This window comes from Salvelinus alpinus, chromosome 23 (genome assembly GCF_045679555.1).
Source record: "Salvelinus alpinus chromosome 23, SLU_Salpinus.1, whole genome shotgun sequence".
Classification (NCBI taxonomy): Eukaryota; Metazoa; Chordata; class Actinopteri; order Salmoniformes; family Salmonidae; genus Salvelinus; species Salvelinus alpinus.
In genome coordinates, this window is record NC_092108.1 from 28,921,261 (window position 1) to 28,944,783 (window position 23,523).

General features: G+C 42.2%; 1 protein-coding gene across 1 annotated transcript; it reads left to right on the forward strand.

The window, feature by feature from the left end:
- Positions 1-1,470: 1,470 nt before the first annotated feature.
- On the forward strand, positions 1,471-23,239 carry paxip1 (PAX interacting (with transcription-activation domain) protein 1). Its single transcript, XM_071361861.1, has 20 exons — positions 1,471-1,683; positions 2,731-2,865; positions 4,267-4,310; positions 4,444-4,507; positions 4,601-4,711; positions 9,838-10,473; positions 11,382-12,324; positions 12,508-12,602; positions 12,740-12,835; positions 15,767-15,904; positions 16,814-16,935; positions 17,160-17,344; positions 19,044-19,155; positions 19,356-19,458; positions 19,634-19,802; positions 20,402-20,502; positions 22,312-22,446; positions 22,560-22,635; positions 22,750-22,809; positions 22,932-23,239. Exons 1-20 carry the CDS (start codon positions 1,603-1,605, stop codon positions 22,946-22,948), a joined length of 3,423 nt encoding a protein of 1,140 aa, XP_071217962.1. The 5' UTR covers positions 1,471-1,602; the 3' UTR covers positions 22,949-23,239.
- The last annotated feature ends 284 nt before the right edge of the window (positions 23,240-23,523 follow it).

Sequence of the window (23,523 nt, forward strand, 5' to 3'; positions counted from 1 at the left end):
GCATTACACCAATGTGCTCGCGGGTGACCTTGATAGTCATGCTGGATTAATATAATCCTCTTGAGCATGCTATACCTGTAAAGGAGAAAGACAATATGCTCATATGGGTAAAATTGACTTAAATCAAACTGCTTCACCTTGTCAAAAGCTCCAGATCAAGGATGTCCAATTGTAACTCTGAGGTCACAAGGCCACATTCTCATATGTAATGTAGCTGTCAGTGAAGTGATCCAATTACGGCTTTAATTGGATGCATTTCAGAGTTTGTCAAGGTCTTTTCACACTGATGTCCATAATTCACTATGGCTATATCATACACACCCCTGCTATGGACGGTTTGATAGGACTTCAATTTGACACCTAATTAATGAAACAATTAGGCCAATTAACTAAGAACCGTGGAGGAATGAATTCCATAGTAGATGAGATCTTCGAAAAGGTGAATTACATGTGTCTGCAACATAGGAGAAAAACATGTTACAATCTCAAGATTATAGAAAATGAATCTTTATCAGTCCTATAGTAGATGTTAGCAGTCACAATCCTTAATCTAACATACACGTTATCACCCATAAACATGAATATAGCACATTTTCTATACATTTTCATGGGGAGGAGAGGCCTTTTAAAAAGTCTGCATGGCCACACTTACAGTATGATCTGTCTTTGTTTGCATGACTTGCCTCATTAAATCATAAATTGTGTCTGCGACAGTCTGATAATATGGAGCTTTTCCTGCTCTTCCACTGCTAGGCTCAATTAAAGGCCATCATCACTAGGCCAACATTGCTTCAAGCCCTGTCTACACTCTTAGAAAAAGGGTGCTATCTTGAACCTAAAAGGGTTTGTTGGCTGTCCCCATAGGAGAAGCCTTTGAAGAACCCTTTCGGGTTCCATGTAGAACCCTTTACATGGAACCCAAAAGGGTTCTCTTCTGGGGACAGCCAAATAACCATTTTGGAACCATTTCTTCTAAGAGCATAGGAGCTGCCTGACATGAGTACAGTTTTGCTTTTGGGGGCCACTGGCCCAGACCCCTGGGGCATCTCCAGCTTTTAACAGAGTTCATTAATGACCTCAAGCTTCTCCATTTACCTGCATTATTATATCTGTCTGCATGAGACCTATTTTCTGTAGCTGGTAAAGAGATCCCTGTTTAACGTTCAATAAAGTTAGTTAAGAAAATACCCCCCTCCCGTTTGTACCTGCCCTTTGCACTGATCAGTATTTTGGCACTTCAGCATGGCTTTTCCCCCTTGCGTCATTACTTAACTCCTCCCATAGACGTGCCATGTTTCAAATTGTTGTGGGGTAGCATTTCTATTTGATAAATGTTTGTAGAGGTCTGTTGAATGTAAGGCGATGCATTTAGTAATGAATATAATAAATATGTATAACACAATACATCACTATATCTGAGAAACAATACATAAATGAAACAATGGTATTCCGTTCCACCCCCTTTGTCGTCACGCTCTGGTACAGGCGCGCTCAGTGAGATTTGGCGCTAGTGTGTTGCCTTGAGGGGAATAACTTTTTAATGTCTTTTGACTTTTTAGTGATTTTGTTTTACATATCTTGATTAGCATTTTATGGATAATAATGTCGGATGAAGAACCGAAGGTCCCAGAGGATCTCTTTAAAGATGTTAAATTTTACGTGGTCGGGGACATTGACCAAAAGGTGAAGCTATCACTGTTGACATATAGCTAGCTAGCTAACCTAGCGAAGCAATGACGTTTACCGCACTAGACGGATAGCATAGCGAAACGCTAACGACCAGTCTGTTTCCATTTCACTTTTGTAACCCGTATTGTTTGCAGATTTGGTGTATAAACTAATACATGCACTGCGTTTTACAAATATATATGAAGTTGTCATTGATCCAGATGAGGTTAGTTAGCGACCGTAGCCAGTTGGATGCTTAGCTAGCTAGCCAGTTTTCTACTAGTGCAGGTTAGCCAACCAGTATTCTGGCATTGCTATGACTTGGTTATCCTATTTTGCAACACAGCTAGTAATACAATAAATATACATTTGGCCTGTTTTGCATTGTATGTGTATGGATTACCATAGCTAGAACGAGATGTATTGATAATATTGAGGTGAAAGACCATTGTCGTTTTGCTGAATTGTGCGCCTGTCATTGCGCATATGCGAGGACAAATCCGCCATTGTAGAGATGCAAGTGGCAACTTCCTGCCAAATAATGCCTTTAATTTACGCGCCTGTGTTTATAAACTGATTTATCGTGTACATACGATGTATATTCCTAGTTAAATACACCACGATCATTTTCAAATTGTTCCTTCAAACTATGCTTCAAATAATTAATCCCACGGAGATTGATTTGGCCTATACCGTGCATATTATTGTCACTTACTAGCTAGTTAATAATCAACAGTATCTTCTACTGCTCATTGATAACGTCAGTTTCTTAAATATACAGGCCACCCCATGATTGATGAATAACGTCTTTGATGCCTACTGCCTTTCCTTATCACACTTTGGTTGGAATTGTACACATTTATCATATCATTTATCATATATATATATATATATATTTACAAAAGTTGATTTTATTAAATACTTGATTAACACTTTTTTTCGTAAAACTGCATTGTTGGTTAAGGGCTTGTAAGTAAGCATTTCACTGTTGTATTATGCAAATACGATTTGATTTGATCATGTGTGTTTTATTTCATTGATGTGATTTCATGTGCACTTTAGGTTGTCCAGCTGCTGAAAGCAGGGAAAGGCAAGGAGGTCTCATACAATGCCTTGGCTACACACATCATAGCAGAGGATGGAGATAACCCAGAGGTTGGGGAGTCACGAGAGGTCTTTGACCTTCCAGTTGTCAAGGTAAGGGTGTGAATTTTCCATGGATAACTGCCAAAATAAAGGAAACACCAACATAACATGTTTTAATAGGGCATTGGACCACCACAACCTGCCAGAACAGCTTCAATGTTCCTTGGCATAGATTCTACAAGTGTCTGGAAGTATATTGGAGAGACACAACATTATTTCCCCACAAGAAATTCCATAATTTGGGGCGTATTCATTATGCAGATTCGGTTGCAAAACATTTCTTTAACGGAAGCCAATGGAATGAAACGGGGAGGAACCTACCTGAATTTGTCCAATAGCAACTCTCTTTTTAGTTATGTTTTGCAACTGTTTGGCTAATGATTACACCCCAGGTTTTTTGTTGATGGTGGTGGAAAAGCTGTCTCAGGCGCCGCTCCAGAATCTCCCATAAGTGGTCTATTGGGTTGAGATCTGGTTAAATGCGGAATACATATTTCAGTTGGATACATTGTTGTACAAATGACTATGTATCTCCCTTCACCCTTTAAACCATCTATGCTCCTTTGAGACCCCTCTTTCAAAGTCACTAAGCAGTGGTGGAAAAAGTACTCAATTGTCATACTTGAGTAAAAGTTAAGATACCTTAATTGAAAATTACTCAAGTAAAAGTGAAAGTCACCCAGTAAAATACTACTTGAGAAAAAGTGTTAAAAGTATTTGGTTTAAAATATTCTTAAGTATCAAAAGTAAATGGGATTGTTAAAATGTATTTAAGTATCAAAAGTAAAAGTATAAACCATTTCAAATTCCTTATATTAAGCAAATCAGATGGCACAATTGTATTTTACATTTTTATTGACGAATAGCCAGGGGCACACTAATTTACAAACAAAGCATTTGTGTTTAGCGAGTCCGCCAGATCTGAGGCAGTAGGCATGACCAGGGATGTTATCTTGATACGTGTGTGAATTGGACCATTTTCTTGTCAAAATGTAACGAGTACTTTTGGGTGTCAGGAAAAATGTATGGAGTATAAAGTACATAATTTTCTTTAGGAATGTAGTGAAGTAAAAGTTGTCAAAAATATAAATAGTAAAGTACAGATACCCCCAAAAACTACTTAAGTAATACTTTAAAGTATTTTTACTGAAGTACTTTACACCACTGTCACTGTGATCTCTTGTAGCTATGGCATCCAAAATAATGGGCAACTGGGCATTTTTATACATTACCCTACCCTAAGCATGATGGGCTATTAATTGCTTATTTCCCAGGAACCACACCTGTGTGGAAGCACCTGCTTTCAATATACTTTATCCCTCATTTACTCAAGTGTTTCCTTTATTTTGGCAGGTACCTGTATATCCCTTTATGTAGTCAATTCACAAAAAATCCTGTAGCCTTGGTGGTGTGAAGGGAAAAAGTTCAACCGTTTTAAACTCTGTTTTTCAGCCGTCTTGGGTGACTTTGTCCGTCAGATGTGGAGACCTGCTACCGTATCTTTTCATAGAAATAAATTTCATGAACAATTGATTGATGTTTCTGAATTATATTTTAACGGTAACACTTTAGCTGAACGAATAGCTGAACATTTGAGTTGAATGACTTTCTTAACATAAGATAATTCAGAGTTACCGGTTTCTCCCCAGAGTCAGGACAAATATTCTTCGGTGTCACGGCATGTCTACCTAAAGTATGTACTTTTACATATATATTGTTTTATGGATTTATTAGGATAAGTATTTTATATCATGTTAAGATCTTTCTCATGCATTTCTTTGTTTAGCTACCAGAAGATCTGAACACTCTTTGGGCCTTGATCACTTTTTATGGTGGTGACTGTCAACTCAACCTAAACAAGAAATGTACTCACCTGATTGTTCCAGAGCCAAAAGGGGTAATTATTTTTCAGTACTATTCTTGCCATATTAAGTTTTGTCATTCTTGTGTGGTGTTTGTGTTTTTCTAATGTAAAATTATTCCAATGCTCTTCCGATTCACAAGAAAATATGGGGGGGGGAAACACGATTTAAAGTGTTCACCCATTTTGGAGAAGATGGACAAATTGGTGAATTGGAACAGTCTTTTGAAAAAGAATGTCTGCATGTTGCTATTTTTAGGATTTATTGAGGTGCCTGCTGAGGCTCGTGTTTGTGTTGGACATTTTATAGGCCTTGCTTTGGTACTGGTCTGTCTGATGGTTATTGCAGGAAGGGGATGTCTTGTTTTACTGCTGTCTTTATGCTCAGGCACCAGGAGGTAGAGCCTGCCCATAGGTTGTCTAGTGTCTAGTCTTTGCTTGGCCACTGAGAAATGCCTGAACACAACAGGTCTTTGTGTTACTTCAGGTTGTATTCTAAGGAAACAATTAATCTCAAGATCTTGATAGCTGTACTATTTTTTAATTTTTTATTATTATAATACATTTTTTCACCTTTTATTTAACCAGGTAGGCAAGTTGAGAACAAGTTCTCATTTACAATTGCGACCTGGCCAAGATAAAGCAAAGCAGTTCGACACATACAACAACACAGAGTTACACATGGAGTAAAACAAACATACAGTCAATAATACAGTAGAAAAAAAAATAAGTATATACAATGTGAGCAAATGAGGTGAGATAAGGGAGGTAAAGTAAAAAAAAAAGAAAAAAGTAAATACAACATAGCAAGTAAAACACTGGAATGGTAGATTTGCAGTGGAAGAAAGTGCAAAGTAAAGATAGAAATAATGGGGTGCAAAGGAGAAAAATAAATAAATAAATACAGTAGGGGGATAGGTAGTTGTTTGGGCTAAATTATAGATGGGCTATGTACAGGTGCAGTAATCTGTGAGCTGTTCTGACAGCTGGTGCTTAAAGCTAGTGAGGGAGATAAGTGTTTCCAGTTTCAGAGATTTTTGTAGTTCATTCCAGTCATTGGCAGCAGAGAACTGGAAGGAGAGGCGGCCAAAGGAAGAATTGGTTTTGGGGGTGACCAGAGAGCTATACCTGCTGGAGTGCGTGCTACAGGTGGGTGCTGCTATGGTGACCAGCGAGCTGAGATAAGGGGGGACTTTACCTAGCAGGGTCTTGTAGATGACCTGGAGCCAGTGGGTTTTGCGACGAGTATGAAGCGAGGGCCAGCCAACGAGAGCGTACAGGTCGCAGTGGTTGGTAGTATATGGGGCTTTGGTGACAAAACGGATGGCACTGTGATAGACTGCATCCAATTTATTGAGTAGGGTATTGGAGGCTATTTTGTAAATGACATCGCCGAAGTCGAGGATCGGTAGGATGGTCAGTTTTACAAGGGTATGTTTGGCAGCATGAGTGAAGGATGCTTTGTTGCGAAATAGGAAGCCAATTCTAGATTTAACTTTGAATTGGAGATGTTTGATGTGAGTCTGGAAGGAGAGTTTACAGTCTAACCAGACACCTAGGTATTTGTAGTTGTCCACATATTCTAAGTCAGAACCGTCCAGAGTAGTGATGTTGGACGGGCGGGCAGGTGCCACCAGCGATCGGTTGAAGAGCATGCATTTAGTTTTACTTGTATATAAGAGCAATTGGAGGCCACGGAAGGAGTGTTGTATGGCATTGAAGCTCGTCTGGAGGGTTGTTAACACAGTGTCCAAAGAAGGGTTTGAACCCTGTGGCACCCCCATAGAGACTTCCAGAGGCCCGGACAACAGGCCCTCCGATTTGACACACTGAACTCTATCAGAGAAGTAGTTGGTGAACCAGGCGAGGCAATCATTTGAGAAACCAAGGCTATTGAGTCTGCCAATGAGGATGTGGTGATTGACAGAGTCGAAAGCCTTGGCCAGGTCAATGAATACGGCTGCACAGTATTGTTTCTTATCGATGGCGGTTAGGATATCGTTTAGGACCTTGAGCGTGGCTGAGGTGCACCCATGACCAGCTCTGAAACCAGATTGCATAGCGGAGAAGGTATGGTGGGATTCGAAATGGTCGGTAATCTGTTTGTTGACTTGGCTTTCGAAGACCTTAGAAAGGCAGGGTAGGATAGATATAGGTCTGTAGCAGTTTGGGTCAAGAGTGTCCCCCCCTTTGAAGAGGGGGATGACTGCAGCTGCTTTCCAATCTTTGGGAATCTCAGACGACACGAAAGAGAGGTTGAACAGGCTAGTAATAGGGGTTGCAACAATTTCAGCAGATAATTTTAGAAAGAAAGGGTCCAGATTGTCTAGCCCGGCTGATTTGTAGGGGTCCAGATTTTGCAGCTCTTTCAGAACATCAGCTGACTGGATTTGGGTGAAGGAGAAATGGGGAAGGCTTGGGCAAGTTGCTGTGGGGGGTGCAGTGCTGTTGACCGGGGTAGGGGTAGCCAGGTGGAAAGCATGGCCAGCCGTAGAAAAATGCTTATTGAAATTCTCAATTATAGTGGATTTATCGGTGGTGACAGTGTTTCCTGTCCTCAGTGCAGTGGGCAGCTGGGAGGAGGTGTTCTTATTCTCCATGGACTTTACAGTGTCCCAGAACTTTTTTGAGTTTGTGTTGCAGGAAGCAAATTTCTGCTTGAAAAAGCTAGCCTTGGCTTTTCTAACTGCCTGTGTATATTGGTTTCGAGCTTCCCTGAAAAATTGCATATCACGGGGGCAGTTCGATGCTAATGCAGAACGCCATAGGATGTTTTTGTGTTGGTTAAGGGCAGTCAGGTCTGGAGAGAACCAAGGGCTATATCTGTTCCTGGTTCAAAATTTCTTGAATGGGGCATGCTTATTTAAGATGGTGAGGAAGGCATTTAAAAAAAAATAATAATAATAACCAGGCATCCTCTACTGATGGGATGAGATCAATATCCTTCCAGGATACCCCGGCCAGGTCGATTAGAAAGGCCTGCTCGCTGAAGTGTTTCAGGGAGTGTTTGACAGTGATGAGTGGAGGTCGTTTGACCGCTGACCCATTACGGATGCAGGCAATGAGGCAGTGATCGCTGAGATCTTGGTTGAAAACAGCAGAGGTGTATTTAGAGGGCAAGTTGGTTAGGATGATATGTATGAGGGTGCCCGTGTTTACGGCTTTGGGGTGGTACCTGGTAGGTTCATTGATAATTTGTGTGAGATTGAGGGCATCAAGCTTAGATTGTAGGATGGCTGGGGTGTTAAGCATGTTCCAGTTTAGGTCACCTAGCAGCACAAGTTCTGAAGATAGATGGGGGGCAATCAGTTCACATATGGTGTCCAGAGCACAGCTGGGGGCAGAGGGTGGTCTATAGCAGGCGGCAACGGTGAGAGACTTGATTTTAGAGAGGTGGATTTTTAAAAGTATAAGTTCAAATTGCTTGGGTACAGACCTGGATAGTAGGACAGAACTCTGCAGGCTATCTTTGCAGTAGATTGCCACTCCGCCTCCTTTGGCAGTTCTATCTTGTCTGAAAATGTTGTAGTTAGGAATGGAGATTTCAGAATTTTTGGTGGTCTTCCTAAGCCAGGATTCAGACACGGCTAGAACATCCGGGTTGGCAGAGTGTGCTAAAGCAGTGAATAAAACAAACTTAGGGAGGAGGCTTCTAATGTTAACATGCATGAAACCAAGGCTATTACGGTTACAGAAGTCATCAAAAGAGAGCTCCCGGGGAATAGGATTGGAGCTAGGCACTGCAGGGCCTGGATTCACCTCTACATCACCAGAGGAACAGAGGAGGAGTAGGATAAGGGTACGGCTAAAAGCTATGAGAATTGGTCGTCTAGAACGTCCGGAACAGAGAGTAAAAGGAGGTTTCTGGGGGCGATAAAATAGCTTCAAGGTTTAATGTACAGACAAAGGTATGGTAGGATGTGAATACAGTGGAGGTAAACCTAGGTATTGAGTGATGATGAGAGAGATATTGTCTCTAGAAACATCATTGAAACCAGGTGATGTCATCGCATGTGTGGGTGGTGGAACTGAAAGGTTGGATAAGGTATACTGAGCAGGGCTAGAGGCTCTACAGTGAAATAAGCCAATAAACACTAACCAGAACAGCAATGGACAAGGCATATTGACGTTAAGGCGAGGCATGCTTAGTCGAGTGATCATAAGGGTCCAGTGAGTAGTGAGGTTGGTTGGGGTAACGGCGATGCAGACAGCTAGCTGAGCCATCGGAAGCAAGCTAGCATAGGATGGAGGTCTGATTTTAGCCACCTCGTGCGTTTCCGACGGTAGATTAGTGGGGTTCCGTGTGGTAGAGGGGATCAATCCAATTGGCAAAATAGATATAGTTATAGTGACCCAAGAAAAGTAGTCCGATAGATAGACCTATTCAGAAAGCAGCCGATAAGACAGCTAACGATTAGCGGGCCGCAGATGGGCGTTCAGGTAACGTCGCGACGGAGTGGCCAGTTGGATAACTCCCGGTCCGGATAGGTGATTGTAGCCCAGGAGTGGCTGATGGAGCTCTTCAGCTGGCTAGCTCTGGAATAATTGATGTTTGCTCCGGGATCGACGTAAGCCAATAGTCACACGGATAGCAGCTAGCTAGCTGCGAGATCCAGGTGTAAATTTCCAGAGCTTGCGGTTGAAATCCGGGGATATGGAGAGAAAAATAGGTCCGGTATGTTCTGGTCTGAGTCGCGTTGTACAAAACTGGTTTTTCGAGCTTAGCTTTTCGAGCTAAAGGATAGCTGATGACCACAAACCGTGGTTAGCTGAATACTAACGTTAAAGTAAACTGGCTAGCTTCTGGTTAGCTTCTGGTTAGCTTCTGGCTAGCTTCTGGCTAGCTTCTATTGTGGGTTTCAGATTTGAGGTAAATAATACTTTTTTTTATATAATTGGTGAGGCGGGTTGCAGGAGAGTGTTTTGAAGTTGAGTTTTTGGAAAATAAAATATATAAAAGATATGCGAAGAAAGATGTAAATATATATATACACGGGACACGACAAGACGAGGACAAAGGACGTCTGACTGCTATGCCATCTTGGGACAATGTGTTGGTCAGATGATGCCAAAACACAAATTTTTACAGTACACAGAAAAATAAATCATACACCTGAAACGTATTATGTCTGTACATTCACGCCGTGAATTGTGTTTTCCAGGAAAAGTATGAGGTTGCCCTGAAGCACAGCAGCATCAAAATCGTCACGCCGGAGTGGATCACACACTCCGCATTGGACAAGAGCAGGAAGGACGAGGCTCTGTACCACCCCCGGCTGACCTACCAGGAGGAGGAAGAGGATGAGGAGAGTGAGTACGAGTCGCGCTCCGAGGGCAGCTACAGCCCTCCAGGCCGCAGGCGCCCAGGCCCCAGGTCCCGGAGATCCAGCCCCTCATCAAGAGATGACTCCCCTGCTAGTGACCGAGGAGGGACCTCGCCCAAAGCCGAGCGACGAGACGAACTCATGTTTGATGACTCGGATGACTCTTCCACGGAGAAGGAGGAGCGGAACCTGAACTGGACCCCAGCGGAGATGACCGGGCCACCCCTGGGTCCCAAACGCAGACTGCAGCCAGTGAAGGACTCTGGCCTGATCAACCTCTGTGCCAGTGTTCCCCCTGTGCCAGGCAGTGCAGGGCCATCAGAAGCCCGGGCTGCCCTAGTACCCAGTGCTGCCCAGCCGGGGGCAGAGAGGACAGAGGGCATGGCAGGCTGGAGCCCAGCAGCCAGGACACTACGGAACATCACCAACAACTCTGACATCCAGCAGACCACAAGGCCCCCCAACGTTGCACACGTAAGAACACCGTTCTTTAGCGTTCTCTCAAGCTTTCTTTCTTGCTTGGTTTCTTTTGCAGTAGTGGTGTGAAATCAGGGTTCGAAACGGCGACCAGATCTCTCGCATTTGCAACCATTTGACTTGGCAATTTTTTTATGGAGTTGGTCACGTAATTTTTTGGTTAACAACTTGCTTAAAAAAATGCTTTTATCATGATTTATTCAAACCATTATGTGCATTTGACCAAATATAAACCATATGAAAGTATCTGCCTGCCCCTGTTTCGCTGTCGTCTGCTGTGTGAGCGAGCCACTCTCACTCCTTCTCCCTACTGTGCCCATGGAGGAGAGAGGGATGCATTCTAATAAGCATAGAAGCATATGACCGTTGCTCAAAATGCATTTGTGGGAAAAATATAGTTTTCAACGCAACTACTGTTCTTCTAGTTACAGAGAGGGCGGCAGGTAGCCTAGTGGTTAGAGCGTAGGGCCAGTAACCGGAAGGTTGCTGTATCGAATCCCCGAGCTGACAAGGTAAACATCTGTTGTTCTGCCCCTGAACAAGGCAGTTACAAGGCAGTAACCCACTGTTCCCCGGTAGGTCGTCATTGTAAATAAGAATTTGTTCTTAACTGACTTGCCTAGTTAAATAAAGGTTAAAAAATGTAAATACCCAGTAGAAATTATATTCGGGCCAGTAGGTTTTTTAACCCTGAGTAAATCTATCCAAATCAATCTAAGAACACAAGGGCATGCTAATTTAAAATATGGCTAGTCATTATTAGCCTGGTTCTGTATGGAATGCAGGTACATATGGGATACAGGTCATTATGGTCACGTAGCGGCAAAGCATTGGTGCGATACCATCAACTGAAAAAGTTGATGTCATTGATAAAATGTCAACATTTGTTTGGTTTCTTACCACAGATCCTACAGAGTCTCTCTGCCTCAACGAAGACATTAGAGCAGCAGCAGCAGCAAACGAACCAGGGCCAGCCCAACGCCCAACCCAACCCGCTCCTGTTCAACCAAGCGAAGCCCCAAGGTCAGCAGCAGCTCACAGCCGAAGCACAGCAGCAGTTACTGCAGCAGCAGTCTCATCAGGTCCCCCAACAACAACAGCCACAACAACAACAACAGCCACAACAACAACAACAGCCACAACAACAACACCCACCTCAGCAGCTGCCACAGCAGCAGCACCCCATGCTGCAGCATCTCCCACCACAGCAACTCATGCAGTTGCACCACCAGCAACAACAACAGCAGCAGCAGCCGCAGGTTCCTCAGCCAGGTTTCCCTCCTCAGTTGCCACAACAACAACAACAAGCCCATCAGTTCATCCAGCAGCAGCCACAGCAACAGCAGATCCACCAACAACAGATCTTCACCCAGCAACAACAACAACCACAACATGCATTCTCGCAGCAACAACTGCGACCGCAGCAGCTCCTGCGGCCACCAATGCAGCAGCAGCAGCTCCAACAGCAGCAGCAGCAGCATGCTTTACAACAGCAGTTACAGCAGTTCCAGCAGCACAGGCTCCAGCAACAGCTGCAGCAGCAACAGCAGCAGCAGCAACAGCAGCAGAACCAACAGCAACAGCAACTCCATCAACAACACCTCCAACAGCAGCAGCAGCAGCATTTCCTGCAGCAACAGATGCAGCAGCAGCACATGCAGCAGCTCCAACAACAACAGCAGCAGCAGCAGCATCTGAAGAGCCAGCAGCAGTCGCTGCAGCAGCATCCGAGCCAGCAGCCACTCCAGCAGCAGCAGCAGCAGCCGCAGCAGCAGCAAGGGTCACTACAGCCTCAGCTCCAGCCGCCTCAAGTGCACCAGCTGTTTGGCCACGAGCCAGGACAGGAGAGTAAGTTCTCTAAGACACAATTGATTTCAAGTTCAGTTTCAGTTCATTACAAAAAGTCATCAAAATACATTAAAAAAACAATCGAGATCAGATGATATACATCCAATGATCATCATGCTGTTTTTAATGGTTATAGTTCTGATTTGTTTGACTAACCAAACATTGTTCTGTTTGCTGCTGTAGTTCCAGAAGATGGCTTCTTGGTGGGCTGTGTGTTTGCTGTTGCTGACTACCCAGAGCAGATGGCAGACAAGCAGCTCCTTGCCACGTGGAAGAGAGTAAGAAAAAAAAACGTTCATTATTTTCCTGGACTTATCTTTATCTTGTGTCTTAGCAAACAGCATTCATTATAACTGCATTTGTTAAACTACTGTTTTTCCCCTTGCATTGCTGAGTTGTATTTTGTGAATCACAGATTATCCAGGCCTATGGTGGAATTGTGGACTCCTCTCTCAACAACCGCTGCACTCACCTGCTCTGTGAAACTCAAGTCAGCAGCATGTATGTCCAGGTAAGCATCACTAAAGAGTTTTTCATCTCAGCTAAAGGCTTGTTTGAAGGACAAGTGTGTGTGTGTGTTAGAGTCCTGCATCGGGTCGGATACCTGCTGTTGACCCTCAACAAAATCAGCTGGCGGGTGGAATGAAAGTAGAGGTCGACCGATTGATTTTTCAACACCGATACTGATTATTGAAGGACCCAAAAAAGCCGATACCGATTAATCGGCCGATTTTTATTTATTTATTTATTTGTAATAATGACAATTACAACAATACTGAATGAATACTTATTTTAACTTAATATAATACATCAATAAAATCAATTTAGCCTAAAATAAAATGAAACATGTTCAATGTGGTTTAAATAATGCAAAAACAAAGTGTTGGAGAAGAAAGTAAAAGTGCAATATGTGCCATGTCAGAAAGCTAACGTTTAAGGTCCTTGTTCAGAACATGAGAACATATGAAAGCTGGTGGTTCCTTTTAACATGAGTCTTCAATATTCCCAGGTAAGAAGTTTTAGGTTGAGGTTATTATAGGAATTATAGGACTATTTCTCTCTATACCATTTGTATTTCATATACCTTTGACTATTGGATGTTCTTATAGGCAATATAGTATTGCCAGTGTAACAGTATAGCTTCCGTCCCTCTCCTCGCCCCTACCTGGGCTCAAACCAGGAACACATCGACAACAGCCATCCTCGAAGCATCGTTACCCATTGCTCCACAAAAGCCGCGACCCTTGCAGAGCAAGGAGAACAACTACTCCAAGTCTCAGAGTGAGTGACGTTTGAAACGCTATTAGCGCGCACCCCGCTAACTAGCTAGCCATTTCACATCGGTTACACCAGCCTAATCTCGGGAGTTGATAGGCTTAAAGTTATAAACAGTGCAATGCTTGAAGCACAGCGAAGAGCTGCTGGCAAATGCACAAAAGTGCTGTTTGAATGAATGCTTACGAGCCTGCTGCTGCCTACCACCACTCAGTCAGACTGCTCTATCAAATATCAAATCATTGACTTAATTATAACATAATGACACGCAGAAATACGAGCCTTAGGTCATTTAATAATATGGGCAAATCCGAACTATCATTTGGAAAATAAAACGTTTATTCTTTCAGTGAAATACGAAACTGTTCCATATTTTATCTAACGGGTGGCATCCATAAGTCTAAATATTCCTGTTACATTGCACAACCTTCAATGTTATGTCATAATTATGTAAAATTCTGGCAAATTAGTTCAACGAACCAGGGAGCCCAAACTGTTGCATATACCCTGACTCTGCGTGCAATGAACGCAAGAGAAGTGACACAATTTCCCTAGTTTAATATTGCCTGCTAACATGAATTTCTTTTAGCTAAATATGCAGGTTTAAAAATATATACTTCTGTGTATTGATTTTAAGAAAGGCATTGATGTTTATGGTTAGGTACATTCGTGCAACGATTATACTTTTTTCGCAAATGCGCTTTTGTTAAATCATCCCCCGTTTGGCGAAGTTGGCTGTCTTTGTTAGGAAGAAATAATCTTCACAGTTCGCAATGAGCCAGGCAGCCCAAACTGCTGCATATACCCTGACTCTGTTGCACAGAACGCAAGAGAAGTGACCAAATTTCCCTAGTTAAAAGAAATTCATGTTAGCAGGCAATATTAACTAAATATGCAGGTTTAAAAATATATACTTGTGTATTGATTTTAAGAAAGATGTTGATGTTTATGGTTAGGTACTAGAGGTCGACCGATTATGATTTTTCAACGCCGATACCGATTATTGGAGGACCAAAAAAGCCGATACGGAATAATCGGCCGATTTAAATTTTTTTTTTTAAATAAATGTATTTGTAATAATGACAATTACAACAATACTGAATGAACACTTATTTTAACTTAATATAATACATCAATAAAATCAATTTAGCCTCAAATAAATAATGAAATGTTCAATTTGGTTTAAATAATGCAAAAACAAAGTGTTGGAGAAGAAAGTAAAAGTGCAATATGTGCCATGCACAACCTTCAATGTTATGTCATAATTACGTAAAATTCTGGCAAATTAGGCGGCCCAAACTGTTGCATATACACTGACTCTGCGTGCAATGAACGCAAGAGAAGTGACACAATTTCACCTGGTTAATATTGCCTGCTAACCTGGATTTCTTTTAGCTAAATATGCAGGTTTAAAAATATATACTTCTGTGTATTGATTTTAAGAAAGGCATTGATGTTTATGGTTAGGTACACATTGGAGCAATGATACGCACCGCATCGATTATATGCAACGCAGGACACGCTAGATAAACTAGTAATATCATCAACCATGTGTAGTTAACTAGTGATTATGATTGATTGTTTGTTTTTTATAAGATAAGTTTAATGCTAGCTAGCAACTTACCTTGGCTTCTACTGCATTCGCGTAAGAGGCAGGCTCCTCGTGGAGTGCAATGTAATCAGGTGGTTAGAGCGTTGGAAGATTGCAAGATTGAATCCCGCGAGCTGACAAGGTAAAAATCTGTCGTTCTGCTCCTGAACGAGGCAGTTAACCCACCGTTCCTAGGCCGTCATTGAAAATAAGAATGTGTTCTTAACTGACTTGCCTAGTTAAATAAAAATTAAATAAAGGTGTAAAAAAAACACAAAAAAACGGCCAAATCGGTGTCCAAAAATACCGATTTCCGATTGTTATGAAAACTTGAAATCGGCCCTAATTAATCAGCCATTCCGATTAATCGGTCGGCCTCTATTAGGTACACATTGGTGCAACGACAGAGCTTTTTTCGCGAATGCGCTTGTTTAATCTATCTTTTTTTCAGAGGGATTAGATTCGTCTATGTGCCGCATCTCATTGTGGGAGAAAAAAAAAACGTGCAGGACTCTAGTGTGTGTGTGTCTGTTATATTAGGTTTTAAAGGTAATCTCTCTTGTTGCTGTACCTCAGGCCCTACGGGAGGGGAGGCGCTGTGTTACTGCCCACTGGCTGAACACAATCCTGAAAAAAAAGAAGATGGTTCCTCCCCACAGAACCCTACACCTCCCCTTCGCCTTCCCACCTGGAGCCAAGCCCTGCTCACAACACGTACGCATCACTTCCTCTTTATCTCGCCACATTCAAAACATCTAACATGGGTTGGGAACTGCTTTCATTTGTTTTTAATTTTGAACAATGGTACAATCAGTGGTGTGCTATTTCCCCCCCATAATTTCGCAATCAAAGTTTGTTCCGACATGTAGCCTATTGAATAGACCTGATATCATTTTAAAATATGTATAAAATGCATCCTCCAAATTGGCCCAAATAAATGTTTCCATTTTTAATACCCTCAAACACCAAATTAGGCCTACCAAAAAATAAAAATAAAGGGCACCATCACTGTCAATCGTGAATGACAATTCATCACGTTTTACGGATGAAATGTCCAAGCTGTATGCCAACCATTTGATCTAAATCAGTTTCATGGGTATATGCTTTCAGATCTCTTGAATGATGTACATAACCTACTGTTTGAGTGCATTTCAGAGCAGATGGAGTTCACAAGCTACAGCCTCCCTGTGTTTTGTTTGTCGAAGCACATATTTTGCCCAGTGGCACGTTCTGTTGAGTCTTGGCCTCATGATAAAAAAAAAATGCAACCCATCATCCTGACTTCTTATACGAAAGGATGTGTTTTTTGGTCTAACAGTAACATTGTACTAGCTATTATATTTGGTTTATGTCGAATACTGGTTCATCATTAAATGAACTTGCGTGAACTTGATTCCGCTTAAACTTTTATTAAATGAGCACCATTGCACTCTGAGAAGTGGCGGAGCGTTGCTCTGGCAGCACTACACCCATGGGTACAATCATACATTTTGCATTGGTGTATGATGAGGTAATGACTAGAATTCCAAGGAGGACTAGGCCTATGTAATGAATAGCTCAGAAGTAGAGTTCATAGCTTCAATAGTAAGTCCATTGACGTTCCTAACATTCGTTCCTCCTCAGATCATCTCTGTGACTGGCTTTGTGGACTCAGACCGTGATGACCTGAAACTAATGGCCTACCTGGCAGGAGCCAGATACACAGGCTACCTCTGTCGTAGCAACACTGTGCTCATCTGTAAAGAGTACGAGAAGATATTGATATGCTTTCACCTATTTAGAATGGCATGTAAATGTTGTAGACACAGTCAAGTCATTGGCGTAATCATGTTCAGAATTTGTGTGGATGGGTTGCAGGTTTTATATATATATGTGTGTGTGTGTGTGTGTGTTTTATGCCTGCATCATGTCTGTTTTATTTTACTGTTGGAATCCCCTATGTTAACCCTCTCCCTCCCTGTCTCCTCAGGCCCAGTGGTCTGAAGTATGAGAAGGCCAAGGAGTGGAGGATCCCCTGCGTCAACGCCCAGTGGCTCTGTGACATCCTCCTGGGGAACTTTGAGGCTCTCCGGCAGATCCAGCACAGCAGATACTCCAACTTCAACCTGCAGGAACCACTCATCCCCAACCAGCATCTGGTTCAGAACCTACTGGGTACAGGGTTCAGAAGTCTTACAGTGGGGGCAAGGGGACTTTACAGTGCATTCGGAAAGTATTCAGAACCCTTACCTTTTTCCACATTTTGTTACGTTACAGCCAAAAGGATGAAATAAAATAAAAAATCCTCATCAATCTACACACAATACCCCATAATGACAAAGCGAAAACAGCTTTTTAGACATTTTTGCAAATTGATTAAAAAACAGAAATACCTTTTTATTACATAAGTATTCAGACCCTTCGTTATGGGACTCAAAATTGAGCTCAGGTGCATCCTAGTTCCATTGACCATCCTTGAGCTGTTTCTATAACTTGGTTGGAGTCTACTTGTGGTAAATTCAATTGATTGGACATGATTTGGAAAGGCACACAACTGTCTATATAAGGTCCCACAGTTGACAGTGCATTTCAGAGCAAAAACCAAGCCAAAGGAATTGTCCGTAGAGCTCCGAGACAGGATTGTGTTTATCTGGGGAAGGGTACCAAAACATTTCTGCAGCATTGAAGGTCCCCAAGAACACAGTGGCCTTAAATCATTCTTAAATGGAAGAAGTTTAGGACCATCAAGACTCTTCCTAGAGCTGACCGCCCGGCCAAACTGAGCAATCGGGGGAGAAGGGACTTGGTCAGGGAGGTGACCAAGAACCCGATGGTCACTCTCATAGAGCTCTGGAGTTCCTCTGTGGAGATGGGAGAACCTTCCAGAAGGACAACCACAAATGCAGCACTCTACCAATCAGGCCTTTATAATAGAGTTGCCAGACGGAAGCCACTCCTCAGTAAAAGGCACATGACAGCCTGCTTGGAGTTTGCCAAAAGGCACCTAAAGGACTCTGACCATGAGAAACAAGATTCTCTGGTCTGGATAAGATAGAACTCTTTGACGTGAATGCCAAGCGTCACGTCTGGAGGAAACCTGGCACCACCCCTACAGTGAAGCATGGTGGTGGCAGCATCATGCTGTGGGGATGTTTTTCAATGACAGAGACTGAGAGCCTAGTCAGGATCGAGGGAAAGATTAACAGAGCAAAGTATAGCGAAATCCTTGATGAAAACCTGCTCCAGACCTGAGTGGGGTGAAGGTTCACCTTCCAATGAGGACAATGACCCTAAGCACACAGCCAAGACAACGCAGGAGTGGCTTCAGGACAAGTCTCTGAATGTCCTTGAGTAGCCCAGACAGAGCCCGGACTTGAACCCGATCGAACATCTCTGGAGAGGCCTGGAAATAGCTGTGCAGCGACGCTCCTCATCTAACCTGACAGAGCTTGAGAGGATCTGCAGATAAGAATGGGAGAAACTCCCCAAATACAGGTGTGCCAAGCTTGTAGCATCATACCCAAGAAGGATCAAGGATGTAATCACAAAAAGGTGCTTCAATAAAGTACTGAGTAAAGGGTCTGAATACTTATGTAAATGTGATATTTCAGTTTTTTTTTTTTATAAATTTGCAACAATTTCTAAAAACCTGTTTTTGCTTGATAATTATGGGGTATTGAGTGTAGATTTTTTGTTAATATAATACATTTTTGAATAAGACTATTGTAACAAAATATGGGGGAAAATCAAGGGGTCTGAATACTTTCCGAATGCACTGTATATGGGTAATAATAAAAACATTTTCTTGAGGGTGATGGACAAAATTCTTAAACACAGGTGTGGATTATATACATTTTTCTCCTTTTGATTTTAGGTGCTTGGAGGGCTCCTGTGAAGGTTTCACCTGATGCGTTGGCAGCATTGCAGCTGCAACAGAAGCAGAGACAGTCTGAGTCCAACTCCCAGCCTCCAAATAAGAAGCCAAGGTGAGTCTCCATCACTCTAAATTTCACAGTGTTGTGTAGCACAGTATGTTGAATTAGTCAATCTGCAAAATTTGTGTTAGGAAAAGTATTTGTTTCTAAAAATATATTTATTTATATTTATTTATTTATTTATTTGTATGGATACAATGCAATTACCTAAAGTTTCTCATCCAATGATCCAAATGTTCTCTCAATTGTAGACTTGAGGAGATTCAATCCCCAACCAAGAAGCTTCCACCAGAGTCAACACCGTACATTTTCTTTACTGGCTTTGAGCCAACACAGGTCCAACAATTCATGAAGGTAATTGCCTTTTTATGCCTCTGCGCAGCTGAGTCTGCAGGAAACAGTCATTGTCTAGAATTATTGTTATCAGTCACCAATATTTATCAAACCGTATCACAGGAGGACTTCTGATTCTCAGCACTCGTAGACCAGCCTCTAACAATGCATCCGATGTCTCCTTCTGTCTTTCCAGAGGCTGCACAACCTTGGAGGGGAGATTGCAGAGAGCGCTCAGAAGTGCACCCATCTGGTGGCCAACAAGGTGACGAGGACGGTGAAGTTTCTCACAGCCATGTCAATCGTCAAGCACATCGTCACCCCTGAGTGGTTAGAAGAGAGCTGGAAGAGCCAGAAGTTTGTCGGTACGTTAAATATGCATTCAGTTATTAGAGAATAGATCTGTGTGAGGGAGTTTCATGTTGCGAGATACTGTTGTGATCGCTTACTTTTTGTGTGTAGCTTTGTAGAGTGTATGTGGGTTCTTAGAGGGAGTGTGTTTGGTTTTAGAGTTTTTGTACATTCTTTAGAGCAGGGTTCCCCAACTGGTGGCCCGCTGACCGAATTTGGCCCGTGGGTGATTTTATTTAAAAAGTTACATTTAAAATATGTTTTTATTGTTGGACATAAGATTGTGAAAACACCAGCAAATCACTGATATTAATTTAGGAAATCTGTTCCAAAGTATTCCCATGCATAATAGATAGATACAGTATGTGTGATTGTATACAAATCTAATCTAAGGTATAAAACTATTATGTTTTAGTCAAATATGATCTGTTTTGACGTCTTGCTGTCAATTTGCAGACTACAAATTACTTGTAATTATGTTCTGGCCCCCTGACCATCTGCTTAAGAAAATCATCCCTTGGCTGAATCTAGTTGATGATCCCTGCTTTAGACTACAGTATGTGTGTATTCGTTAGAGTATGTGTATTCTTATAGTACGTGTTTGTTTATTCAGATGAGCAGAACTACATGCTGAGAGATGCAGAGGCAGAGGTGCTGTTTGGCTTCAGTCTGGAAGAGTCACTGAAGAGGGCCCACACTGCACCACTCTTCAAGGTTAGTGAAACAATGCACTTATGGAATCTATCCCCAATGTCTATCTGCCTGGACAGTGGACACCAATGTGTATATACTTGTTCTGTCGAGTCATCAGATTGTTATCGGTGAATTTGTCTGATTGGATGCATTCGATTAGTGCAGCACAATTAATCAAATTCACAACGAAATCGCAATATTGACATGTGCAATATCCATATTGCATGCAATATTTTGAAATGCCAGTCAGCCGCATGTAAGGTCCATTTGTAGTTTCCAATGTTTGTCATCGCTCTCCTTCTCTTGCGGCTGCTTCCCACACACCAAGCCCCAACCCGTCACTCAAGCAACGCAGTTCCTCCTCCCCGCTGTTAGCCCTGTTGTTAGAGTCACTATAAGTTTGCATGCTGTTCTGTCAAATGCAGTCAACAGATTGTTCCAAACAAGCACGATGGTGCTTTCCACTTTGCTTCTTAATATGAATCACTCTATTTCCATGATTCCAACAGTCACCCAAGTGTTTTGAGCTACACTGTACTAAACATTAGGAACAACTTTCCATGACATAGACTGAACAGGTGAATCCTATGATCCCTTATTGATGTCACCTGTTAAATCCACTACAATCAGTGTAGATGAAGGGGAGGAGACAGGTTAAAGAAGGATTTTTAAGCCTTGATACAATTGAGCCATGGATTGTGTCTGTGTGCCATTTAGAGCGTAAATTGGCAAGCCAAAATATTTTAGTGCCTTTGAATGGGGTATGGTAGTAGGTGCCAGGCACACCAGTTTGAGTGTGTCAAGAACTGCAACACTGCTGGGTTTTTTCACGCTCAACAGTTATCCATGTGTATCAAGAATGGTCCACCACCCAAAGGACATCCAGCCAACTTGACACAATTGTGGGAAGCATTGGAGTCAACATGAGCCAGCATCCCTGTGGAACGCTTTTGACACCTTGTAGACCATGCCCTGATTTACATTTACATTTAAGTCATTTAGCAGACGCTCTTATCCAGAGCGACTTACAAATTGGTGCATTCACCTTATGATATCCAGTGGAACAACCACTTTACAATAGTGCATCTAACTCTTTTAAGGGGGGGGGGGGGTTAGAAGGATTACTTTATCCTATCCTAGGTATTCCTTAAAGAGGTGGGGTTTCAGGTGTCTCCGGAAGGTGGTGATTGACTCCGCTGACCTGGCGTCGTGAGGGAGTTTGTTCCACCATTGGGGTGCCAGAGCAGCGAACAGTTTTGACTGGGCTGAGCGGGAACTATACTTCCTCAGAGGTAGGGAGGCGAGCAGGCCAGAGGTGGATGAACGCAGTGCCCTTGTTTGGGTGTAGGGCCTGATCAGAGCCTGAAGGTACGGAGGTGCCGTTCCCCTCACAGCTCCGTAGGCAAGCACCATGGTCTTGTAGCGGATGCGAGCTTCAACTGGAAGCCAGTGGAGAGAGCGGAGGAGCGGGGTGACGTGAGAGAACTTGGGAAGGTTGAACACCAGACGGGCTGCGGCGTTCTGGATGAGTTGTAGGGGTTTAATGGCACAGGCAGGGAGCCCAGCCAACAGCGAGTTGCAGTAATCCAGACGGGAGATGACAAGTGCCTGGATTAGGATGAATTGAGTCTGTTCTGAGGGCAAACAGGGGTGCAACTCAATATTATGAAAGTATTCCTAATGTTGTGTACACTCCGTGTAAGTCAAATCGCAATCGCAATATTTGGTTAAAAAAAACACAATTACATTTTTTGCCCATATCTTGCAGCCCTACATTAGATACCCAACTGGCTCTTAAACATGTCTTTCTGTTTTTCTCTCCCTCTCTAGGGCAAGTATTTCTACATTACCCCTGGGATCTGTCCCAGCCTTATCACTATGAAAGCCATTGTAGAGAGCGCAGGAGGCAAGGTGCTCCCCAAGCAGCCCTCCTTCCGCAAAATAATGGAGCACAAGCAGAACAAGGTACTGGTCCTCTCCATGTCGTCACAGCATTGTGTTATAAATGTGTACTTGAAGAATGTGACAGAGGTGATGTTCTATTACTGAACTCATGGAATGTTTTCTGTTCTTTTCAGAACCTTGCTGAGATCATCCTGATATCCTGTGAGAATGATCTTCATCTATGTAGAGAGTACTTCTTGAAGAACATTGGTAAGAGAAACCTGTAAATGTACACATGTGCTTTGGATGTGGCCGATTGTTTCGACATCCTGTTTTGACTTTAGCCTAAACCTACTTCTTGTCTCCCCTGTTTCTTCCTAACAGACACTCACAATGCTGAGTTTATATTGACTGGTGTATTGACACAGAACATGGATTATGAATCATATCCTTTAAAATAAAACATGGGCTTTAAGATCGTGTCAATTGATTGTAGCGATTCTGATTGTGATATCCAATTTGTTGTTCTGTTAAAGCCCAGCTCACCACTTTCCTTAACAATCTCACATATAAATTCACATGATGGCGAAGACAAGAAGGTGAAGATGAGGAGGCAGCAAGGAAGGCTAAAACAAGGCGCAATGTACAGTCACACTACTCTTGATATTTTGCAAGATTTTGTACCCTGTGGATAGATAATCGGTCGTTTTGTAGCTTTTTATAACAACCGTTAATACATACATAAATGTATGTTATTTTTGTGGACTGAATGTTTAAATTATGGATTGATTTTAACATGTTTTATTGTATTGTCAAAAGGTTCCAGCAATTATTCAACACTTTTGGAATAAAATCAGAACTTTGTCAAAATTTATCTGAGAATTTCTTTGCTTTCTCACAAATGTCACTATTTAGATATTCACGGTACAGTGCCAAAACTCTTACAATTTTACAATCACAACATAAGAAGCAGAGTTTGTTACGGTTCATGTATTGAACCAAACTTCACTAAGCAACATAATTTAATGATCAAATTCTACTGTCATACCAGACTTTTCCAAACTACCAAATTGAACATGGTCTCTACTCTTGATCTTACTTTTAAGACATAATTCCTCAAAGACTTGATTTAATTAATTGTTAATGATGTATTAAAGT

What these genes read in the sequence shown, in the direction of transcription:
- paxip1 (XM_071361861.1), top strand. Translation starts at nt 1,603, where the DNA reads ATGTCGGATGAAGAACCGAAGGTCCCAGAGGATCTCTTTAAAGATGTT. An exon ending in TCACGGCATGTCTACCTAAA is followed by an intron (nt 4,508 to 4,600) that starts GTATGTACTTTT and finishes TTCTTTGTTTAG; the next exon opens with CTACCAGAAGATCTGAACAC. An exon ending in GAAGAGCCAGAAGTTTGTCG is followed by an intron (nt 19,803 to 20,401) that starts GTACGTTAAATA and finishes TTGTTTATTCAG; the next exon opens with ATGAGCAGAACTACATGCTG.